The sequence below is a fragment of the Ornithodoros turicata genome, chromosome 3 (genome assembly GCF_037126465.1).
Source record: "Ornithodoros turicata isolate Travis chromosome 3, ASM3712646v1, whole genome shotgun sequence".
NCBI classification, from domain to species: domain Eukaryota; kingdom Metazoa; phylum Arthropoda; class Arachnida; order Ixodida; family Argasidae; genus Ornithodoros; species Ornithodoros turicata.
Window position 1 is genome coordinate 103,613,862 of NC_088203.1, and position 18,966 is coordinate 103,632,827.

The window sequence follows — 18,966 nt, forward strand, 5'->3', positions numbered from 1 at the left end:
CCATGATGATTGGGCTGTTTCATCGCCAAGGGCGATACTCTACCCCATTTCTACCTTTTCTACCCCATTTTTCCCCATTTCTACCCCATTTCGCGCGGTAATCTGGTTGATGACCTTTGGCTTTGCAGGCTTTGCACTGGGCTTTCAGTGGTGTTTCTCTCACCCTGACGGATGGACATCACGTTCCACGTGACCTTCCGACGCCACCCGCTCAAACGTTGCCCACCTGCGCACTGCTGAAGAGGCCCAAGAAGGCCGAAACAGGTGTCCGGTGCTGGTTGGCGATGTTTGGGACTCGCAAACACATGTTCTACGTGCAGCCAAGGAGCTTCGGCTACTTTTCCCCCCTGTATAGTAAGGACCTAAGTCTTACGTTGTTCAAAAAGGTACTAGGGCACAGCGTTGGTGGGCTGGATTTGATCATGGACCAAGCAATTTTATCATATAGTGGGAGGACGAGAGACTAGCTGATTCAGAGACACTCTAAGTATGGCCCTGAAAGGTTGGTAGTGGGAGCAAGTGAGAAGGATATCACGGTAAAGGGCATCGAGAAACACGGACAAACGAAGACAGACAACAAATGTATGTCATTAAGAGACAACAGAGCTTCTGTTGTTCCGAGAAATTTGTTGTCTGTCTTTGTTAGAGAGTGCCTCTCGGTGCCCTTTGCCACGAATTCATACCACGCAGGGCAGGTTGCCAGCACCACCTCCCGTTTGTCTTTAGAGAAAGATATGTTCTAGATTTTCTAGATCACCGCAGTAACGACATCTTTGGTTGTGTTCGTTTACTGGACTCGAGCAACCCGAGAGCCGAGAGAGTCGACCCTTGGTGGGCAAAAATGGCGCGGCGCGACTCTCGTGTCGTCATCTCCGTGGCAGTTACTCCCGTCCTAAAATTCGAGGATTTCAACACCAGAGGTGCTCAAAAGTCGACTCCCAGCGACTCTGCGCGATGGGGACTGGAGTAGATGACGTACGATGATTCTCATCGCGAGCGTTAGATACGCAGTTGAAAGCCTACAAAACCATTTTTTTCCTTTCCTTCTTTCTGCACTCTAAGAAAAAAAGGAGTAAAATGGGGAGTAATTGCAGCTTCTACTCCCCTAGTCTGCAATTACTCCCCATTTTAGTCCCCTAACCCAACATTTAGTCCCGACGTTTACTCCCCAGGACTGCACATTGTCACTAAACTTCGCGAATGGTCTCCCGAATGCAAAAGTCTACGCAAGTATGTGCCCTTGGTCAATTTGAACGACATAAGGCTATATAACTCACTCAACGTAGCAATTTTCCAGCCATAAAGAGTAAGAAACAGTTAGCGCATCTTTCTTCGCAGATTGTGCCCTAGTATGGCGCAAGATTTTATATCGCTCGATATATCACGGTTGACGGTTTGCTTCAAAGTATCTTCATGCATGCGCACCAATTATGTACCTGGGACTCTTACAACAGCGCGTGAAATACGGTCTTCACTCTAACATTCATTTACTCCCGTGCATTTACTCCCGAAAGGGACTATTTTTTGTGGCAATGCAATTACTCCCCAAAAGGAGTAAAAGTACTCCTTTTTTTCTTAGAGTGTGGTAAACTCGGAAATGATATCTGATAAGTCAACAGACTCCGCTATCTTCTCCGACTCTTTTTCGATCGAGAGCATCGCAAGTGCTGGTCTGCGACTCATGCTTTGGGGGCGCTATCTTTTCCGCTTTAGTTGGTGATGTTCGCTCGAGGACCGGAGGCCGCCGCACCAGCCGCATATGCCGGCTGATGCTGATGAGGTCGTGTGAATGGCGTCGTCCTTGCACTACACCTTCGTATACAAGTCCTATGCAGACTCGCAATTTGTGAACGTGTCCATCCGTGTACACACCGCTCCAGAAGTGGGGAATTTCTCTTTTAATACAGTAAAAAAGGTGGACGCGGAGGATGTGAGGTGGGGGAAGTTGGCCTCTTCGTTCCCGAACATATACGATAGACCCACGAAAAAGGGAGGGACCGGTAGAGATCAGGAAGTGGCTGCTAGAGCCCAAAAATATACCTACGCTTATGTAAATACACTTAACCCATATGAGAGACGTGTCCAATTTCAACACGCACATCTTAAATTTGCAGTCAGTTCGCACTTGAATATGGCACGTGCATGCAACATTTGTCATACTCGCGCGCTTTTCACCCTCCAACGTTAGTACATTAGTATTCAACTTTCGCTCTAACGCACTCAAGCAGCATAGACAGAACACTCGAACTTCTGGAGAACATCGCACCAAACTCCCACTCCAAAAACCAACGAGCTCCACGATTCTACCCGACAACGCTTTTCCACTTCATCCTCGAACGCCCTCGTCTACCGACATTACGGGGTCCATCCGTCAGCATCCAAATTCAATTGGAGCTCGCAAAAAGCCGCCTAACCAACCCCGTCGGCGGGGCAGACGACGCTTACGCATGGGCGCCGCCATGTTCGCCTAACGTCGATACCGATGGAGATTTTCGTTCCTGCACGAGCCCCCCACCCCGCTTTTTCGGTAGCCTCATGGCGTAACTAATCCAATAAGCGCGAGCATATTCCGCGTTTTCTGGCCGGCACTCATGATTCAGTCATGATCGTCAAAAGACCCGATGGTGGATGAGCAGAGGGCGTGGAGGCTAAGTAATTTTTTATGCCTTAGGGTGCGCTGATGGGGCTGGTTGGAAAAGCGAGGGGCCACTAAATGATTCTAATGGAGCTTCTTTAATCCGATATATAAGCCCGTCGAAGCAGCGCATAAAAACAATGCACCAGCTGACAAATATGTGCAGGCAGATGACGACCTCGCGCACATCTGGTGAAACTTGAAAATGTGCGCGGACTTTAGAGACGAGGGCCACGTGATCTTCAAGTGGGAAGTGATTTCATTTCCTGGTGTTTCGCTAGGCTCTTATTGTGCGGTTCGGCTCTTGCTTGGCGACCCGCTACAGTCGCCATTTGCAGCAGAATTGGAAACCTTTGGAAGCGCAAGTAATGCCATTTGTGGTACACCATACCATGGATGGGTTAAAACCTGAATTTGAACCTTCCTTGTAGCAACATCTTAGAAGGACCGCGACATTCATTATTATGTCAGTACTCAAGGTTATATAGCCCGCGTAAAATTTCGTCCTCGGGCAATCCACTGGGGAACTCGCCTTCATAAAACACATCGCCGCAATAGACAATAATGCATTTGGACATGTATAGCAGCTCTTCGTGTCATTCTTCTTCAGCGTAATTGGGTTGAGGAAGATTATACCCCGTTGGCACTGACGCGGGATCCACATCGCGCCCAATCGTGATCAAGATGCGATCAGGATAACCCTCGCGTTCGGACGTTCGTGAAGTACATACTTCACGGAGGACTGGCTCAAGTGCAGCTGCTTCTCCCTCAGTTTCCCTCACCCTGCCGGTTCACGACCTACTCGGTTATAACGACCATGTCATAGGCACCTCTTCCCAGCGCCGCCTTTGGAAGCCAGCGATGGCACTATACTCATCGGCCCGGTTATTGCTTCCTCAATTTCAACAATACTTTGTACTGCAATTTTCGTGCAACCGGTGGATGTCAATGTCAAGTGCGAACGGCGTAGGTATATCGAACCGAGTAGTCGTTATTACGATCGATTGCCGATACAACTTGAGTGTGGCAGTGTGAACGGGGTATACGGGTCACATGGCAGCTGCGGACAAGTGATACTGGCCGTTGTTTCCACCCGCGCACAACGTCCGCTCTAGCACCTTTCTCAGGTCTGTTATCACTAGGGTTCCGAGTTTTCAGTTTGAATCGAAAAACATATACGCCGGGTAAATTTTCCCGCATTCGGTTTTAATCGGAAAATATCGAATACAGAGGGACATTCCAGGAACGATGATAGACACATGCACGTTGATGCAAATGCCCAGCAAGCTGCTGATGCGGATCAGATATATGATGGTCGTGAAAAATGTCCGTTTACGGTTTCGTTGGCCGTAAAACGCCACTGCAGCTAACAACGCCATTTTCGATTAGCGTCGTGCAGAAAATACATTGTGATTTCTATTACTGTCGGCTAAACCGTGTAGACGCCAGGAAAAACATCGAAAAACTCCGATTTCGCCCAAAATAAAAACCGAAAACGCGAAACCCTAGTTATGACGTAGACGAAAAGAAACTCACATTAAGGCGATGCGCAACCATGTCCAGTAAAGTTGCGACCCGGTTGCTGAAGAGGAGATATTCGCAGCTGAAATAGCAGCTTGTACACGCAAGGCGCAGAACGGTACATGTTCTGATAAGGCACCTGAAGAGAAAAGATTTACATGATATTGCATCGCTTCAAAACAGCGCTGCCGAAGCGTACAAAATAACTCGGCACAACTTACTGAGTGACGATACAAATGATAATTCGGGATCCAGTTACGTCGCATGACAACTATATGACAACATACCAAAAAGTTGTTCGGGTCGGCTTCGAACTGGCTACCCCGAAATCAGACTCACTGACAGCGCATATGTATTGCATGCACATAAAACTGCTGTACATCGTAGTTGGTGCATAACATCCACCTGCCATAAACTTTGTTTCTTCCTAATGTAACGAATTATGCCTCAAATTAGAAATAAATGAAACCAAAACAGGAACGTGGAGAGGAGGTCGCGGAAATTTCTCCCTCACAAGGCCAACGCGTTGACGTCATTCTGCATGGATCGGACAAGCTATGGAGGAAGGAAAGCTTTCCTTCCTCCACGTTCCTCTTTACGTTGGGTAACGCCATCAGCCATACCATGCTGAATACGCCGGTTCTCGTCCGATCACCGAAGCTAAGCAGCATTGAGCTCGGTCAGTACTTGGCAGGGAACTCGTTCTTGGACGATAGAAATTATAATTCGGGATTTTACGTCGCGTAACATCTATGACCATGAATGATGCCAGAGTGGCTTTGCAGCATACCACAATACTGTTCCGGTCAGCTTAATAATATAACAATATAATTTATTTCCACATAGTGGCGGTACCACGAGCGAAAATCTCCGTTGTAGCTTGACAAGGTTCCAACAAGGTTTCCAACTCGCTACCTCATAATCACACTCATTGACAGCGCATATGTAAGCTGACGTATTTCACGAATTTTAAAGACGCGATGTGTTTGCTCACACTCGGCATTATGCCTACACGAGCTTCTTTTGTACCCTTTTGAGCCCATACATCATGTGCAAGGTTGACGATGATGATGATGATACAAGGTAGCCAACGACCAACGCTTTTATTCGTAGCCCCCTCCTGGGCGAACTACAAAAGACAATTCAGATATGTACAATATTGATTGGACGAGATGAAAACCCTCGGAAAACAAACCGACGAACAAAAATCTTGTACGCTGAACTCTGACGTCATAGTAGCGACAGCCTTGGCCATTACTACTGGTTTTCGCGTAAACTCGTGACCTCTCCAAACGGCCGCCCCACTGGCCGGGATGTCTGAGGCCGACGAGTTTCTGTTTTGGTGGTATATGGCAACTTTCATGGAAGGGCAGATTGCCATCGATGCAAATAGCCGTCTTTCTGTATGTACCCGGCACAACATGGCCACAATCTCTCAAGCTCTCAAACAAGCTTCTGTATACAACTATCTTTTACTATGTTCGGCCACGTACGAAGACGACGAAGAACTCCACCACGCATGAGCCAAAGCTTACGTGACCAATGGCGCGCGCACAGGATTCGCTGAAGCGGCGCACTTCGATACCCGCGGTGGCTTTTTATCTCCTGTATCTCTTGCAGGTAGCCGTTTATTGTATCACTGGGACAATGCGAAAACCGTACACAGACGATTCCAGCACGAGCTCCGACGGCGCTCTCCAGAAGCAGAGCAGAACCCGCGACTTCCGTAAGCGGCGAGCACCGCCACGAGTTAGCGCACCATCCCGCAAGAGAACCTCGACGAAACCTCCCTCATCAATGGAGTACCTCTCTGCGGTGAGTCGCCCGACTGCGCCCCCGACGTCTTACCAGGATAAAATTCGGAAGCGAGCGGTGTCTCCCGACACGCCGGGGACGTCGTTAGCGGCGAATGCCCCTTCTAGGGACCTGCAAAAGGTCGCCCTCACGCTGACGGATGACGATGCGTCTGACGTCGCTCCGGACTTTATCCGTAGCGAACCTCGCGAGAAAACGCGTAGTCCAAGAAAACGTAATAGGAAGAGATTTAGACGACGGTCGGGAATACAAGACGGGCCGCCACCGGAGGCGACTCCTCCCGTCCTGCAAGGCAAGACCGGTAGACGTCTCACTTTTCGAAGGTCCGGGTCTCAAGAAAGTGTGTCCTGGACAGGACGCAACTCTCCAGTAGAACTGACGGTTATTCGACGAACAAAGGAAATGGGTTTTGTGCCCGTGAACGATGGAAAGCTCAGGCGAAAGTCGTGTCCCGAGAATAAGCCACAGACTTCCTCCTTTGCACAGACCGACCAAGCACGTTGGGAGCACGACAAATCTCAGAGGAGGTGGTCGATGGGGAGAGAGATCGCTAAAGGCGCAAAGAAGGATAGTATGTTGCCGAAACCCGGAGAAGATCATGCGTTCATTTCGCTCCTGGCGAGCAAGCGGTCGTCTATGTTCTTGCCGACTTCGTTGTCTGGAGTCAAAGACAGCCAGTCAGCTAATTTACAGTCTCACACGGGAAGCGATTTGGACGTTCCTGTTGAGCTGTACAGGCACTGGGAAAAGGTGTTTCGTCGGAAAGTGCTGAGGTTACCCCCCGAAACCAGAAGAGATGACCTCCTAGGGCCAGGTGAGCTTTACACTGGTTTGACTATATGTGCACGATGTAATGTTATATGATTGTTTAGTTCGACGATTTTTTTTACTTTACTTTGAGCACCGACTGTGTTGAACATGAGAGAACTGATGTTCTGAGGCTGGAACAACATAGAAAGGACAAATACATACAAAGCCTCAAACTGCCTAAGGTATTACCGATGAAAGATGGAAGTCACTGAAAAGGTTAGCCAGCTGTAGGATTCGAACCCACAATCATACGACGGGATCGACATTCAACATTTGCCGCTTGCGCCGATCTCGTGGTATGATTGTATGAGTGAGAAAAATGTAAGAGTGAAAGGGGGATGAGTGAGAGAGTGGTTGGTTTGTCCCTTCAGATGGCGCACCCTTGGAAGTCGCTGGGGAGGTGTGTTAGCTTAGCTCAATTGGTAGAGCCCTGGACCGGTAATCCAGAAGATGTGGGTTCGAGTCCTACAGCTGGCTAACCTTTTCAGTGGCTTCCAGCTTTCACCGACTGTGTGCTTCGCATAAATTTCCCGAGGGCGGTCTATCTGCCGAGAAAGGCGTCAGGGTGATCTAAAAGCAAGATGCTTCATGTGCGTAATAGTCGCAACTACATAGCTACAGAAACGAGATTGTAGAACAGTCCGTTAAATTTGCTGCGGAGACTGGCACGCCCCTATAGGAATCCATGCTGCTGCCCCTCACTCACCAGTGACAAATCTGGATTTACTGTTTCATTGCCGTGGTCACCACGTTGCACTGCACACAATAAGAATGTACTTGTTTTCGGTGGCACAGGTGTAAAACCCGGTGCATCAGAAAAGCGACGACAAAGCTCGATCGCCGACCCCTTGAAGGCAAAACAGGCAGACGAGGACACCACGGAACTGCTCTTCCCAAAAGGATTCGCAGCTCTGCAAGAACCAGTCCTTCAGAAGACGGCCACAAAGGGAACAGCAAAGAATGTTCCAGGTGCATATCTCACTGAGAAGGACTCAAAATTACCTGGCGCAGACAGAAAACTTCGTCGCATCAGCGGGACGAACAATCTTCGCTGGACTAGTGCAGCAGACGACAGCCCCCGCAATCTTGTAGACTCTACGCAACATGAACAGGTGACACCAGAACCTGCTCAACCACAGCGGTCTTCCAAGCGGAAAGATACGCGCCTGCAGCGGATACAGCCAGGTACTGCAAAGGTTGAACCGGGTTACAGCCGTCGAAAAAGCACGTACTCCAAACAGCAGGAGTCAACAGGAGCTCCTCGCGTAGCTGCTGGGCAGGAAAACGTCAACGATCAGGGAAGCGCGAGAATAAATGTTCCACCACCTTCTTCTTATTCCCCGAGGTCCCTGCACACCAAAATGACTCGGTCCAAAGGCTACAGCGATAGCTGCTCAAGGAGCATAGAGAGCAGGAAGAAGCGGGAAGAAGCATCAGGCCAACAGGAGAAGGGGTTCTACATGGGGTACCTACATGCTGGAAAGGTTCTGCCCCCTATAAGTGATGTAACTGCTGGACCGGTCCCGGGTACCACTATTAAAACGGTTCCTGCGCCGCACCCAGAGGTACTAACTGCTGATAAAAAGCGCGAAATCAGGAGGGTGTCCATTCCAAAGCCCCTTGGCGACGACAAACCGCTACCTAAGGGAAAGCAAAGTAAGCCTACAAGTAGGAGGCCCTCTATGAAAGAGAAACCCGTAGCTCCAGTGGAAATCACGAAAGGGGTTGTCAGTCGTGGAGTGGTTAAACCAGAACCAGCCGAAGGCGGCGGGGGAAGGTTGGCAAAGGGCAGAAAACCGCCAAAAGACGAGCCTGACACTGCAATGATGGAACACTTCCCGTCAGACATTTCGACCAAAATAGAGACACCAGTCGTTGAAAAGGAGGCGCAAGAAATCGTCCCAATGGACACGGAGAAGTCACTGGTTGAAAGGGAGGTGAAAGAAAAGGCTCCACAGCCGAAGTCAGCAGCCGCAGAAAGGGAGGAGGGCAGTGTCGCAGAGGTCACACATCCCGAGTCACCACCTGCAGAAAGGGAGGAGGGCAGTGTCGTAGAGGTTACACATCCCATATCACCAGCTGCAGAAAGGGTGGAGGGCAGTGTCCTAGAGGTCACACATCCCCAGACACCGGTCGTCGAGTTGGGGGAAAGACCGATGGCACGAAAGGAAACTAAAGCTGATGAGAAAATTGAAGAGAAGGACGAAAGGCAGGCTAAAAGCCTCCTTAGAAAAGAAAGCGCCCCTCCGGGAGTTAATGCCGATGAACTCTCCACCTACCGCGACATTAAACGAGAAGTAGAAACTCATGAACTAGAGAAACCCTACCTGAAACCGATGGTTGACATCAGCACACTGATGAAGAAAGAAGCGGGTGAGGAGGTTAATGTGCCGGGAAAAAAACCCGATGATATTTCCACACGTGCTCTGGAACTTGAGAACGTTAGGGCAGACCTGGGGAGAGAGTTGCTCGAGAAGAAGGGAATGTCTCTGGCGGAAGCCATGCAGTTGGAAGCAGAGCGTGAACTCGCTGAGGAAAGACTGAGGGCGATGAAGAAAGAGGACGCTGAAGAAATGAGCAAACCAGGGCGAGTGTGCACTGAGCTTGTTCCTTTAGAAGAGAGCACGGTTACGTGCAGGGACGACAGCAAGGATGCCACTCAAAAGGAGGTCGAAGATGGCAAGAAGCAAAGTAGGAAGGAGGCTGAAGACGCCAAGGAGAGTAAAAAGGAGGGCAAAGATGCAAGCAAGCTGGTGGCTGTAGAAGGCGAAAAGACGAAAACGAAAGAAAGTGAGAGTAGCACTACAGGAACAGGGAGTAGTACATCTGGAAGTACATCTGGGAGCACAACTGGCATCACAACGGGGACCACAACGAAGGTTCCAGAAGGAAAGGATGAACAAGAGGCCGTCGAAAAGCCAGCGAAGGAAGGAGACAAAATGTTACCCAAGGATGTGGGTGAAGAACCCGCCAAGGAAGCAGCCAAAACGGTTTCCAAGCATGCGGGCGAAGAGTTGGCTAAAAAGGAATTGTTGCCCACAAAAGAGGACGAGTCAGCGAAGAAACAAGTGGAGACTGCAAAGAAAGATGTTGTGGAGACTGCAAAGAAAGATGTTGCGGAGACTGCAAAGAAAGATGTTGCGGAGACTGCAAAGAAAGATGTTGCGGAGACTGCAAAGAAAGATGTTGCGGAGACTGCAAAGAAAGGTGAAGTGGAGGCTTCAAAGAAAGCTGAAGAGGAGGCGGCTTCAAAGAAAGCTGAAGAGGAGGAGACTGCAAAGAAAGCAGAAGAGGAGGAGACTGCAAAGAAAGCTGAAGAGGAGGAGGCTTCAAAGAAAGCTGAAGAGGAGGAGGCTTCAAAGAAAGCTGAAGAGGAGATGACCCCTAAAGCTAGCACGGCAATTGTAACGAGAGAAATCAGTGGGGTGGAAGCGAAGGATGGCATGCACGCAGGCGAAGTGGTGGAAAGCAAAGAAGGAAGCAGGGCGGTCTCTCCACGGGGGGAGCTGGGTGCGATCGAGGCGTCGCCCCAAGTGGAACCAAAGGCAGACGTACCCACCGCCGCCGGAGGTGACAACGCCTTAGCGCTACAGAGGGAGAAACCTGCCAAGCCCGATGTCAAGATTGCTTTCATTAAACCCGTTGGCAACGAAGCCTTTTACATCGCGACCACTCATAAAAGAACCATACCTGTTCTGCTGCTCCTGGGGAATATATTGGTGCTCATAATCATCCTAGTGCTATCGCACTTCGGCGTCTTTTACTGGTTCTACTTTGGCCCCATCGCTCCGATACCGCCGGTTCGCCAGCACAAGGAAAAGCACGAGCTCGTCTGTAGAAATATACGCTGCGGTGTCGCTGGTTCCACGCTCTACTATGCTTTGAACAACACAATACAGCCCTGTGATAGCATGTTCCAATTCGTGTGCGGCCAGTGGGTGCACAAACCCACAGAAGCATACCAGAAGATCATTCTCGGTGCTGAGAAACGCTTCGTTGAGAACATGTATTCCCACATGCGGCAGATTGTGGAACGCTTTGCGGCTGCATCGCTCGCCAACTCCGCCATCGGGAAAATGGCTAGGCTGTACAGGGGCTGTTTGGACCAGGACTACAGGGATAGTCGGGGAGCGATCGAGCTGAAAGAACTCATGAGGGACTATCGGCTCCGAGATTGGCCCTTTCAAGGCGGCTTTAATGGCAATCCAGCGACGCATGTGGCCGATTTCATTCGCGACACCGGCATCGGAGTCTTTGTATCGGTCCGCTTAGTTCCCGACCCGGATGATCCCAACGAACTCCGAGAGAGGCTCGTCGCATTGGAGTGTTCCAGCTTTGTTATTCCAATTGATACACTGCTTACCTACAGGAACGAGCAGAAGGAAATGGTGAAAGCGTACAAGAACTATATGAGCCATGTCATCGATGAATACACGGGAAGCGTCCGGGATACCATCGTTGCGAATATCTTCGCTTTTGAGGTCAACCTCGCTTTCCGCTGCAACGCCCAGTGTCGGAAGAAGAGGCTCAAGAAAGTTCAGGTCGGTCCCTTAAAGTATCGCAGAAGTCGTTTTTAACATCCTGTTTTCTTCGTATAAACCTGCTAAGCAGGCCGGTAAGATGCACCACAAGAATTCATCCCATAGTCATAATTCTCGCGGAAATTGAATTTAAAGTACGCCGCAAAAAAGCGACCGTGCGCAACAGCGGTGGAGAGCAGTACCAGCCTGGGACCTGGCGCTGACGCTACAGGGGCCACGCTCGCTGATTGGTCCAGGGAAATGTCTGCTAGTCGACTCTTCGGGGTTCTGAAAAAGCATTGCTACTCCTTCTATCCTTGTTCTCCAGGGAACTCGCAAAACTTGTTTACGGCGGCAAAGGGACGGGGCGCTGACCCCCACTGACCAGCGAACCAGAACAAGTTGCCACTGTAACGTCATCGGTGACGTGGTATCATACTTCTCGTTATACCCGGAGTAGTGATTTAAGGGTGAACGCGCCAAGCTATGCCCATGGAAGTCTGTTTCGCGCTATTTGGGAAAATGACACACACTCACTTTCATCAGACTTCTTAATGATTTTTCTTTTTGATGGCCCTCTGTAGCCCACCAATGCAGCTTGTAGTGGTGGTATGGTACCTGTCTCCCAATCAATGTATGGAAGACAGTTTGTTTGTGCTTTCAAGAGGCAGTGACACATTGAATTATGCCGGAAAAATACAAAGCGCAGTTTTTTTTGCACGTAAATACAAAGCGCAGTTTTTTCTGCACGTGAATACGTTCGAAGTTTTGAAGCAGAGGGGGTAATGGACGCGTAGAAAATTGCCAATACCGGAACTCTGATATATCTGCCAATGAGAAAGCCGCGAGAGAGATCACGTCCTTACAAGGGCCAATAGAAACGGCAGATGCTCCTGCTCTGACTACAGAGCTCGGTACGAAAGCACGTTCGTGATCTTAGGCGTGTACTACCATACGCATATGCACAAAACAGCAATCGAGCTGCACTCGGTAGGTGAATGCACCAGAGAAATTCTCGGGATGCTTCTTGGTTCTGACTTTCTTGGTTGATGTATAATCTTTCAGGTAAAAGACCTTGTCCAGTCGGACGGAGACTCAATCGATTGGCTCAAGTTTCTCAAGGCCATCTTCGGTCCCATCAAGTACAGCATCACCGAAGACACGCAGCTGCTTGTGCGCTCAACAACGTACCTCAAGAAGCTCGCCTCCGTCCTTCGTGGGGACGCCACCAAGTCGTCGCGCGCCATGAACTATCTCGGTTGGCGATTTATGCACCAGTTCTCCAGGCACGCATCTACAGCACACCGAGCTGAGCACAAGACATTCTACGAAAACATCCTCGCCCAGGCCGAACTACCCGAATGGAAGCGATGTCTTTTTGACGTAACAGACGTGATGCCCTTCGTCGTGGGCCACATCTATGTGGAACAAGTCCGATGGCGCGCCACAGACTTCCAAGTGCACCGCATGGTTACCACCTTGAGAGAAACTCTCGACCACCTTGTATGGAAGCTCAAGTGGATGACATCCACCACCCGGGAAAAGTTCAAGGCCATCATCTCCAGATCGGCCATTAATGTCGGCTATCCGCCGTGGATGATGAACAGCAGCGCACTCGATGCCTACCATTCCAGCATCCCGGCGTCGGCGGGGTACGTCAAGTGCTACGCGTCCGCGCTCAAGAACAAATTTCAGAACCATCTCAAGATTTTAGTGGGCAGGACGGAAGCGGTGAACAAGCTGTCGTACTTCATTTTTCCCACGCGTCTCGTGGAGCTCCATCAGCGGACGGGTCCGCCCAGGGAAAACCTTTTCTACGACATTCGGGACAATGCTTTCATCGTCCCGTCGGGTGTAATGACTCCGCCTTTTTACAGTGCCGAAGCGACGGCTGCCCTTAATTTCGGTGGTCTTGGGATGCTGGTGGCGCGAGACCTGGTCAACGAATTCTTCCACGCTATGGACGGACACTGGATGACAGACACGGAACGGCAACAGTACAAGACCAAGTCGGAGTGCATCATAAAAGCCATAGCCAAGTTCAACGATAAGCCGGTGTCTGAGAATATACTCCACTGCGCTGGTTTGATGGCCGACTTCCTTGCGCTTCGCATAGCCTACTCCGCGTACCATTCTTTCCTGGACTTCAAGGTAGGCAAGGTTGAGGATACAAATATTAATTCCAATATCACGTCGTAAGATAAATACTTCAAAGGGGCACTACTAGCGACAAACTAGCATGGTCACATTGCTTTGCTCGTCGTCAGAGAAACGGCCCAGGACACGCTAAAGTACTAATGCAGAACATAGATGGGTCGAAATCCAGCGAACCGGTAGAGATGTAGGAAGGGAGTTGCCTCAGGACAGAAGCCGCCGATATTCCTGTTCGAAATATCGGCGGCTTCTGTCCTGAGGCAACTCCCTTCCTAATAAAGAATATGTATTAATGTATTGGCTTAGCATAAGGCATACATGCCTATATGCACGTGTACACTCAAATTAATTTTACAACGAAACAATGTGCTCTTCTCACGAGGCAAGTTGGAAATTGTAAAAACTTTCACTTGAGAAATCTTTCATGGACAGTGAACAACTGTGTTGGCACTGTAAGTCCTGGTGAAACAGACAGAATGGAAGTAAAGGGCAACGAAATGTTCAGTTTGAGATGGTTTATTGATGAGCAAGGAAAACGGAGGTAGCAAGTGCTCTCTTCTTGCACTGACAATGCCTTCCGCATTTGTCGTGTACGCGAGAAACAGCGCCGTTCTCTCGCGCGTGACGTGTGACCATCGTCCCTGACGGCAATGCATAGTTTCGAACGTTCTCGTTCATTAGCGCTGTGTGGCTGTGCTTATCACGCGTGATTGTTTCCGCGACGTTTGTGTTCAGCGCTTCTTTCATTCACGGCGAAAATCTGCACGCACGCCTCAAAACTCTGTCGCAGTCGCGAGTAAAATCGCCCCATGCGTGACGAACTTAAGGCCATATGCGTCTTGGTGTCACCTGTAACAACAGTTAGTGCAGTTTTCAAATGACTTTGCAGCATTACTGTCGTCCTAGTTGGCACAACACGCGGCCCCACAGCGTCGGAGCTTGAGAAACTATATCGAAATATCGTCACGTCCTACTCCTCGATTATCCACGCCATCGCACCCGACCATGATTCTATTATACTGGGTGTTTCACGAGAAATGAGCCAAAGTTTAAAAATAAAATGGGTAATCGCACACAAAAAAAGACGGACTGCATAGTGTTACCAGTGGTGTGAGGATACTCGAGCAATTTTGGTTTTTTAATTAGTTAATTAACTAGTGAAATTAATTAGTCAGCTTTTTTGTTATGAGAATTAGAGCCAAAATGTCAATGAGAAAGTTGTAGCGTGCGATACGACACGAAACCCGTTGATTGCAACTTTGTACCTCTAACAGATCCTTTTTATTCGGCTTCGGTTTGCGACGCGGGACCTGTCGCAGACGCGCGAGGAGCGCCGGATCAGAGCGCTCTCGAGCGTCCTGTTATTGAACGAAGACTAGTCACAGCTCTCAGTGACGGACAGGTTTTTGCACACCCGAAAGTCTTTGGAGCCGGGAAAAAAAGGTTTCGTTAGAGGTAGAAAGTTGCAATCAAAACCTCCCAGCACGTTTCGGCAAGGGATGCTGCCGTGAAATATTTTTTGCTGGAGGTCCCGGTGCATAAAACAGGTTCCGTAAGTGTGCGAAGTAAAATGCAAAGTGCAAAGTTGTGTGCAAAGTGAGCGTATACGAATTATCCGTTCACTACCCAGTTTGTGGCCGATGGGCCAATGGTCTTTACCAAAAAAGAAAAGTTCTTCGACGGCACCATCTGTTTACCACCGGTTTAACCGATGGCACAACCTGTTCAAATTATTCAGCCCACAGCATGTCTACGTGAATGTCAGTTTTTGTGACTCTTATTTTCTAACACTGGTATTTGACAGGACGAAGGCACGCTGCCAGGTCTGGAGACAATGAATCCCGACCAGGTGTTCTTCATCGCTGCTGTGCGAACTCTCTGCACGAGAATTCGAGAGACCCACTACGTCCAGGTGGTCCGGCTCAAGATGTCTGTCACCGAGCTGGAGCACATGGACGGAATCCTCAAGATCATGGACGAGTGGATGGACGCGTTCTACTGCAGACCGCTGGTGAACGAATCGCAGCCAGTTTTCAAGGAGTGCCTGACGCCCGACGAGCCCGCTCCGAGCGCAAAAGCCAGGAAGAGATCCCTGTGGCACCCACCCAAGGGGGGCACAATCTTTGGGGCGCAGACAACCAAGAGGTCGAGGTTCAGAAAACGCGCAAAGATTAGATCCACGCAGCGGGAACTGGCACGACCTGATTTCACCCTAAACCGTGACAACTAATACAAGAGCTTATATACTCCGGGGGAAATACATACTGTTGCACAGCGTATGGTGTGGGATACATGCCAAGTGAAATGTTAATACTGTTACACTGCATAGGATATTGCTGTTTCTATCAAAAATAATTTGTGTGTACGACAATACTAGAATGTGTTAACTATGATATGCATCCTCTAAACAAATCGTTGATTTTACCTGTTAGTATTGTAAAAAAAAAAAAAAGCACTTGGACATTTCAGACTATATTAAAATGACTATTAAAGACTATATTAAAGTTCTCCTACCTTGCTGGAATGACTGGAAGACAGTCTGGTGTTGACTTCAATATACAGCCTAGAACATCGCAGAGTGCTGCGAATCCACCGAGAATTCTAAACGCATCCCTGTCCTCTGCAGTTCCTCGCTCCAGAGTTCGTTCCATCTCCCCTAAGGCACGGTCTAGACTGCTTATCAGAGCAGGGTCCCATGGGCCCGTGCCCTGGTTTGCCAGGCAGCGGTTCACTTCCTTCACATGCTTTACGAGCCTAGGAAAGGGGGGGAAAAGAAATGGGAATGCTATAGGGACGGAATGTATCTAGGAAGGGCTTGAATTGTACTTGTAATTGTAAGTGAAGTGATAAAGTATCCAACTATTTCAGTATTTATTATTTTTTAATTATTTTAGCACTATATGTACTTCCAAAGTGCATGTACTACGTAGTTACTCTTTTGCCTAAGTAGGATACTTTGTAGCACACTGAGCTAACTGTCTTTGCTGTAGCATCGGAGAAGAGAAAGCATGGCAATATAGTAGGTTGCTTACTTCCACAGCTTTGCGACATTGAACATACTATGACTAGAGTCACTAAATAAGCTACGCTTCAGAGTAGCGACACTGTGCCGGCATGTTGTTTCGGATGACCTCCAGCGCCATCCATTTAGCGCTCTTCGAAGTGTCGTCTTCTTCCACTGCTGAACTTCACCTTCATCTATTTCTACTGCCAAAATAGAGGTGGAGCTGGAAGTCATCCGAAACAACATGGCGGCTCAGTGTCGCTACTCTGAAGCGCAGCTTATTTAGTGACTCTAACTATGACCAATGTCAGACCATGTTGGCCAAAGCAAATATCACTAGTACGTCAATCATTAGGTTAAAGGTTGATCAGCTTGCAGATGCTAAGTTCAAAAGTTTCAGATTATCTACTTTCTTTAACAAACGAAGATGAGGGGGGGGGGGGGGGGGGGCACATTTTCAAATCTTATGTACCTGCTTTGAATGTGTGAACGTATCACATCTCGATTGAATGACATTGGTTATGGTCAATGTGGCATTGATATAAACATCTCTGTAATGCTATTAGATTGACTTTGAATGGTCAATACTGCATTTTATTATAACGAGGTGCAACAGCAGGTGTTTTATTCACCTGAATTTGCTCTTGGAGTCTGTTGTCCTGACCTTCTCAGCAAAAGCCTTCTCGTACAACTTTCCTCTGAAAAATGTTCCACGTACAGCCATGCACTAAAAGCATCTCCGTACTGGTGATCAGCATCACAGACCTTGCACTCATCTTCTGTCTGAGCTTCTTGCATCGTTTCTTCTGCGCTTTTTGTCTCTCCTTATCAATCATTATATCTGGATCTAACTTGTCTGCAGGTGCATCGACGATATGCTTCAGGTTATAAGATTCCTGAAACCATCCACACGAAAAACATGCGTGCGATACGCAACGTAACTCCTAAAATAAAAACTTCAAAATAAACTTACAAGCTCTTCCATGGACGGTGCCATGCCCTGGTGGTTGTCACGAACTGCCTGGTGATGCTTCTTGCCTCTTAGGTGGCTGAGAAGGTAGACTTCGGAACCAATCTGAGGAAAAAGTGTGGGTGACAACAGTTACTTTCGTGCCGAGAGCCTCGAGTTTTCCGGTGTAACTTACAAGTACGTTACAGAGGGAGCAAATCTTCTTTGTTTCATAGGGAACTGGATGAGGCGCTTCGTCCACGTTGGAAGAACACTTTCGGACGCTCAGTTCAAATGCTTTGTGCCTTATTTGCTCCATGTTCTCCTCGTGTCTCCGCGCACTTTCTTCTTGCTACGAGGCAAGGTGAGGAAAAATTTTCAAAACATTGAAGACATAACTCGTGCCAGGCCAAAATCCCGAGAAATCACCGGTTACGTCCTCAGAAGGTAGCTGCAACTAGCCAATCTTACTTTTGTTTGATCAATCCATGTGAATACCGCATAGGTCGATGTCGTCTTATATAATTAGTTTGATTAAGCTGATTTTACTGTGTGTGTAGAACAGCCGTTGGGACAGATTATGTGTAGAGTCCTGTGTTCTTAGGCAGAACCTGGTATAATAAAACCAGTTTCTTACTCCTCAATTTGCATCATTGTCACCAAACTCCCAAAAGTGCTGGCAAAGTCAGCTAATGTTGTCTATCAGCCATTTCCACATTTCACATGATATTGCTCTATTTAAGAGGTACCAAAATAAAACCAAATTTTTAACCCTTCCTCCACCTGGACTTTGGAAAACATGGAACACACGCAAAAAAAAAACAAAAAAAAAACGGAAAGGCCTAGTTAAAGCGATACCCAGCAGTTAATGAGTAGCTAAGTCTTGAGGTTAAGTTCTTACAGTATGTACATGTGTTCAGAAAGGATGACATGACCAGGGGCATGGATATATCGATATGCCTTAGTTTCGAAGCGAAATATGGCCAGAACAACAACATGACTAGTCCAGAGGTTGCTATGAAACCAAAGAGAAAGCCAACGATTTGCGACTACGTCATGAGACAATTGTGATAATGATACAGTAGAAGGTCGTGGATTAAATTTGCCCACGTGTGAGCTGAATTGAGGGCAGAAATCCCATGCACAGAAAGCGAATGCAATTCAGAGGACAACATGCCAACAGAGAATCAGCCGTTCGTCAAGGGCGAGAGCAACCGGAGTATAGATCAATCTTATGTAAAAGTTGACCCATATTTCTGTAAGCTAAAGAAAAAAAAAAGGTCGGATTATAAAATGAGGGCAGTTTTCTAAGGCCAACTTTTTGGAAAAAAAAAGGCCTCGACTAAGGCGCTTCCTTTTCTGCGATTCCGACAACATTCACGAAATTGTGGGTCTGCTACGGAATATGAGGTTTTGCGCAGAATCTTGCAGAAATCACGCGCTTAACTTTACTAGTTTATTAGTTTACTTAGCTTAATTTACTAGTTTAACTTTAACTAGTTTATGCGAGAGATGAACGAACTTTGCTCGCACCGCGTCGGCTTGTGTTACAGCGTAG

General features: G+C 48.3%; 2 protein-coding genes across 6 annotated transcripts in view; one reads left to right on the forward strand and one right to left on the reverse strand.

The window, feature by feature from the left end:
* LOC135389067 (S phase cyclin A-associated protein in the endoplasmic reticulum-like) overlaps positions 1 to 18,966 on the reverse strand; it is a 158,171-nt gene that overhangs the window by 119,796 nt on the left and 19,409 nt on the right. For all 5 annotated transcript variants that reach the window (XR_010421566.1, XM_064619031.1, XM_064619030.1 and 2 more), the window contains 6 exons: positions 17,605 to 17,760; positions 17,433 to 17,534; positions 17,225 to 17,355; positions 17,092 to 17,157; positions 15,970 to 16,209; positions 4,172 to 4,295 (listed from right to left, as the gene is read on the reverse strand). Coding sequence is in view for 4 of the 5 variants with exons in the window: in XM_064619031.1 (XP_064475101.1) it covers positions 4,172 to 4,295; positions 15,970 to 16,209; positions 17,092 to 17,157; positions 17,225 to 17,355; positions 17,433 to 17,534; positions 17,605 to 17,760 (819 nt within the window). In the remaining variant the exon portion in view is untranslated. The remainder of the gene's footprint in view (positions 1 to 4,171; positions 4,296 to 15,969; positions 16,210 to 17,091; positions 17,158 to 17,224; positions 17,356 to 17,432; positions 17,535 to 17,604; positions 17,761 to 18,966) is intronic.
* On the forward strand, positions 5,661 to 15,963 carry LOC135389066 (uncharacterized). Its single transcript, XM_064619028.1, has 4 exons — positions 5,661 to 6,785; positions 7,577 to 11,322; positions 12,367 to 13,452; positions 15,260 to 15,963. The coding sequence occupies exons 1-4, from the start codon at positions 5,699 to 5,701 to the stop codon at positions 15,683 to 15,685; spliced, it is 6,345 nt and encodes a 2,114-aa protein (XP_064475098.1). The 5' UTR covers positions 5,661 to 5,698; the 3' UTR covers positions 15,686 to 15,963.

Bases quoted from the DNA above. Each gene is read 5' to 3' on its own strand.
- LOC135389066 (XM_064619028.1), top strand. From the start codon at position 5,699: ATGGCGCGCGCACAGGATTCGCTGAAGCGGCGCACTTCGATACCCGCG. The intron at 6,786-7,576 runs GTGAGCTTTACA...TCGGTGGCACAG, and splicing joins AGATGACCTCCTAGGGCCAG to GTGTAAAACCCGGTGCATCA. The intron at 11,323-12,366 runs GTCGGTCCCTTA...ATAATCTTTCAG, and splicing joins AGAGGCTCAAGAAAGTTCAG to GTAAAAGACCTTGTCCAGTC.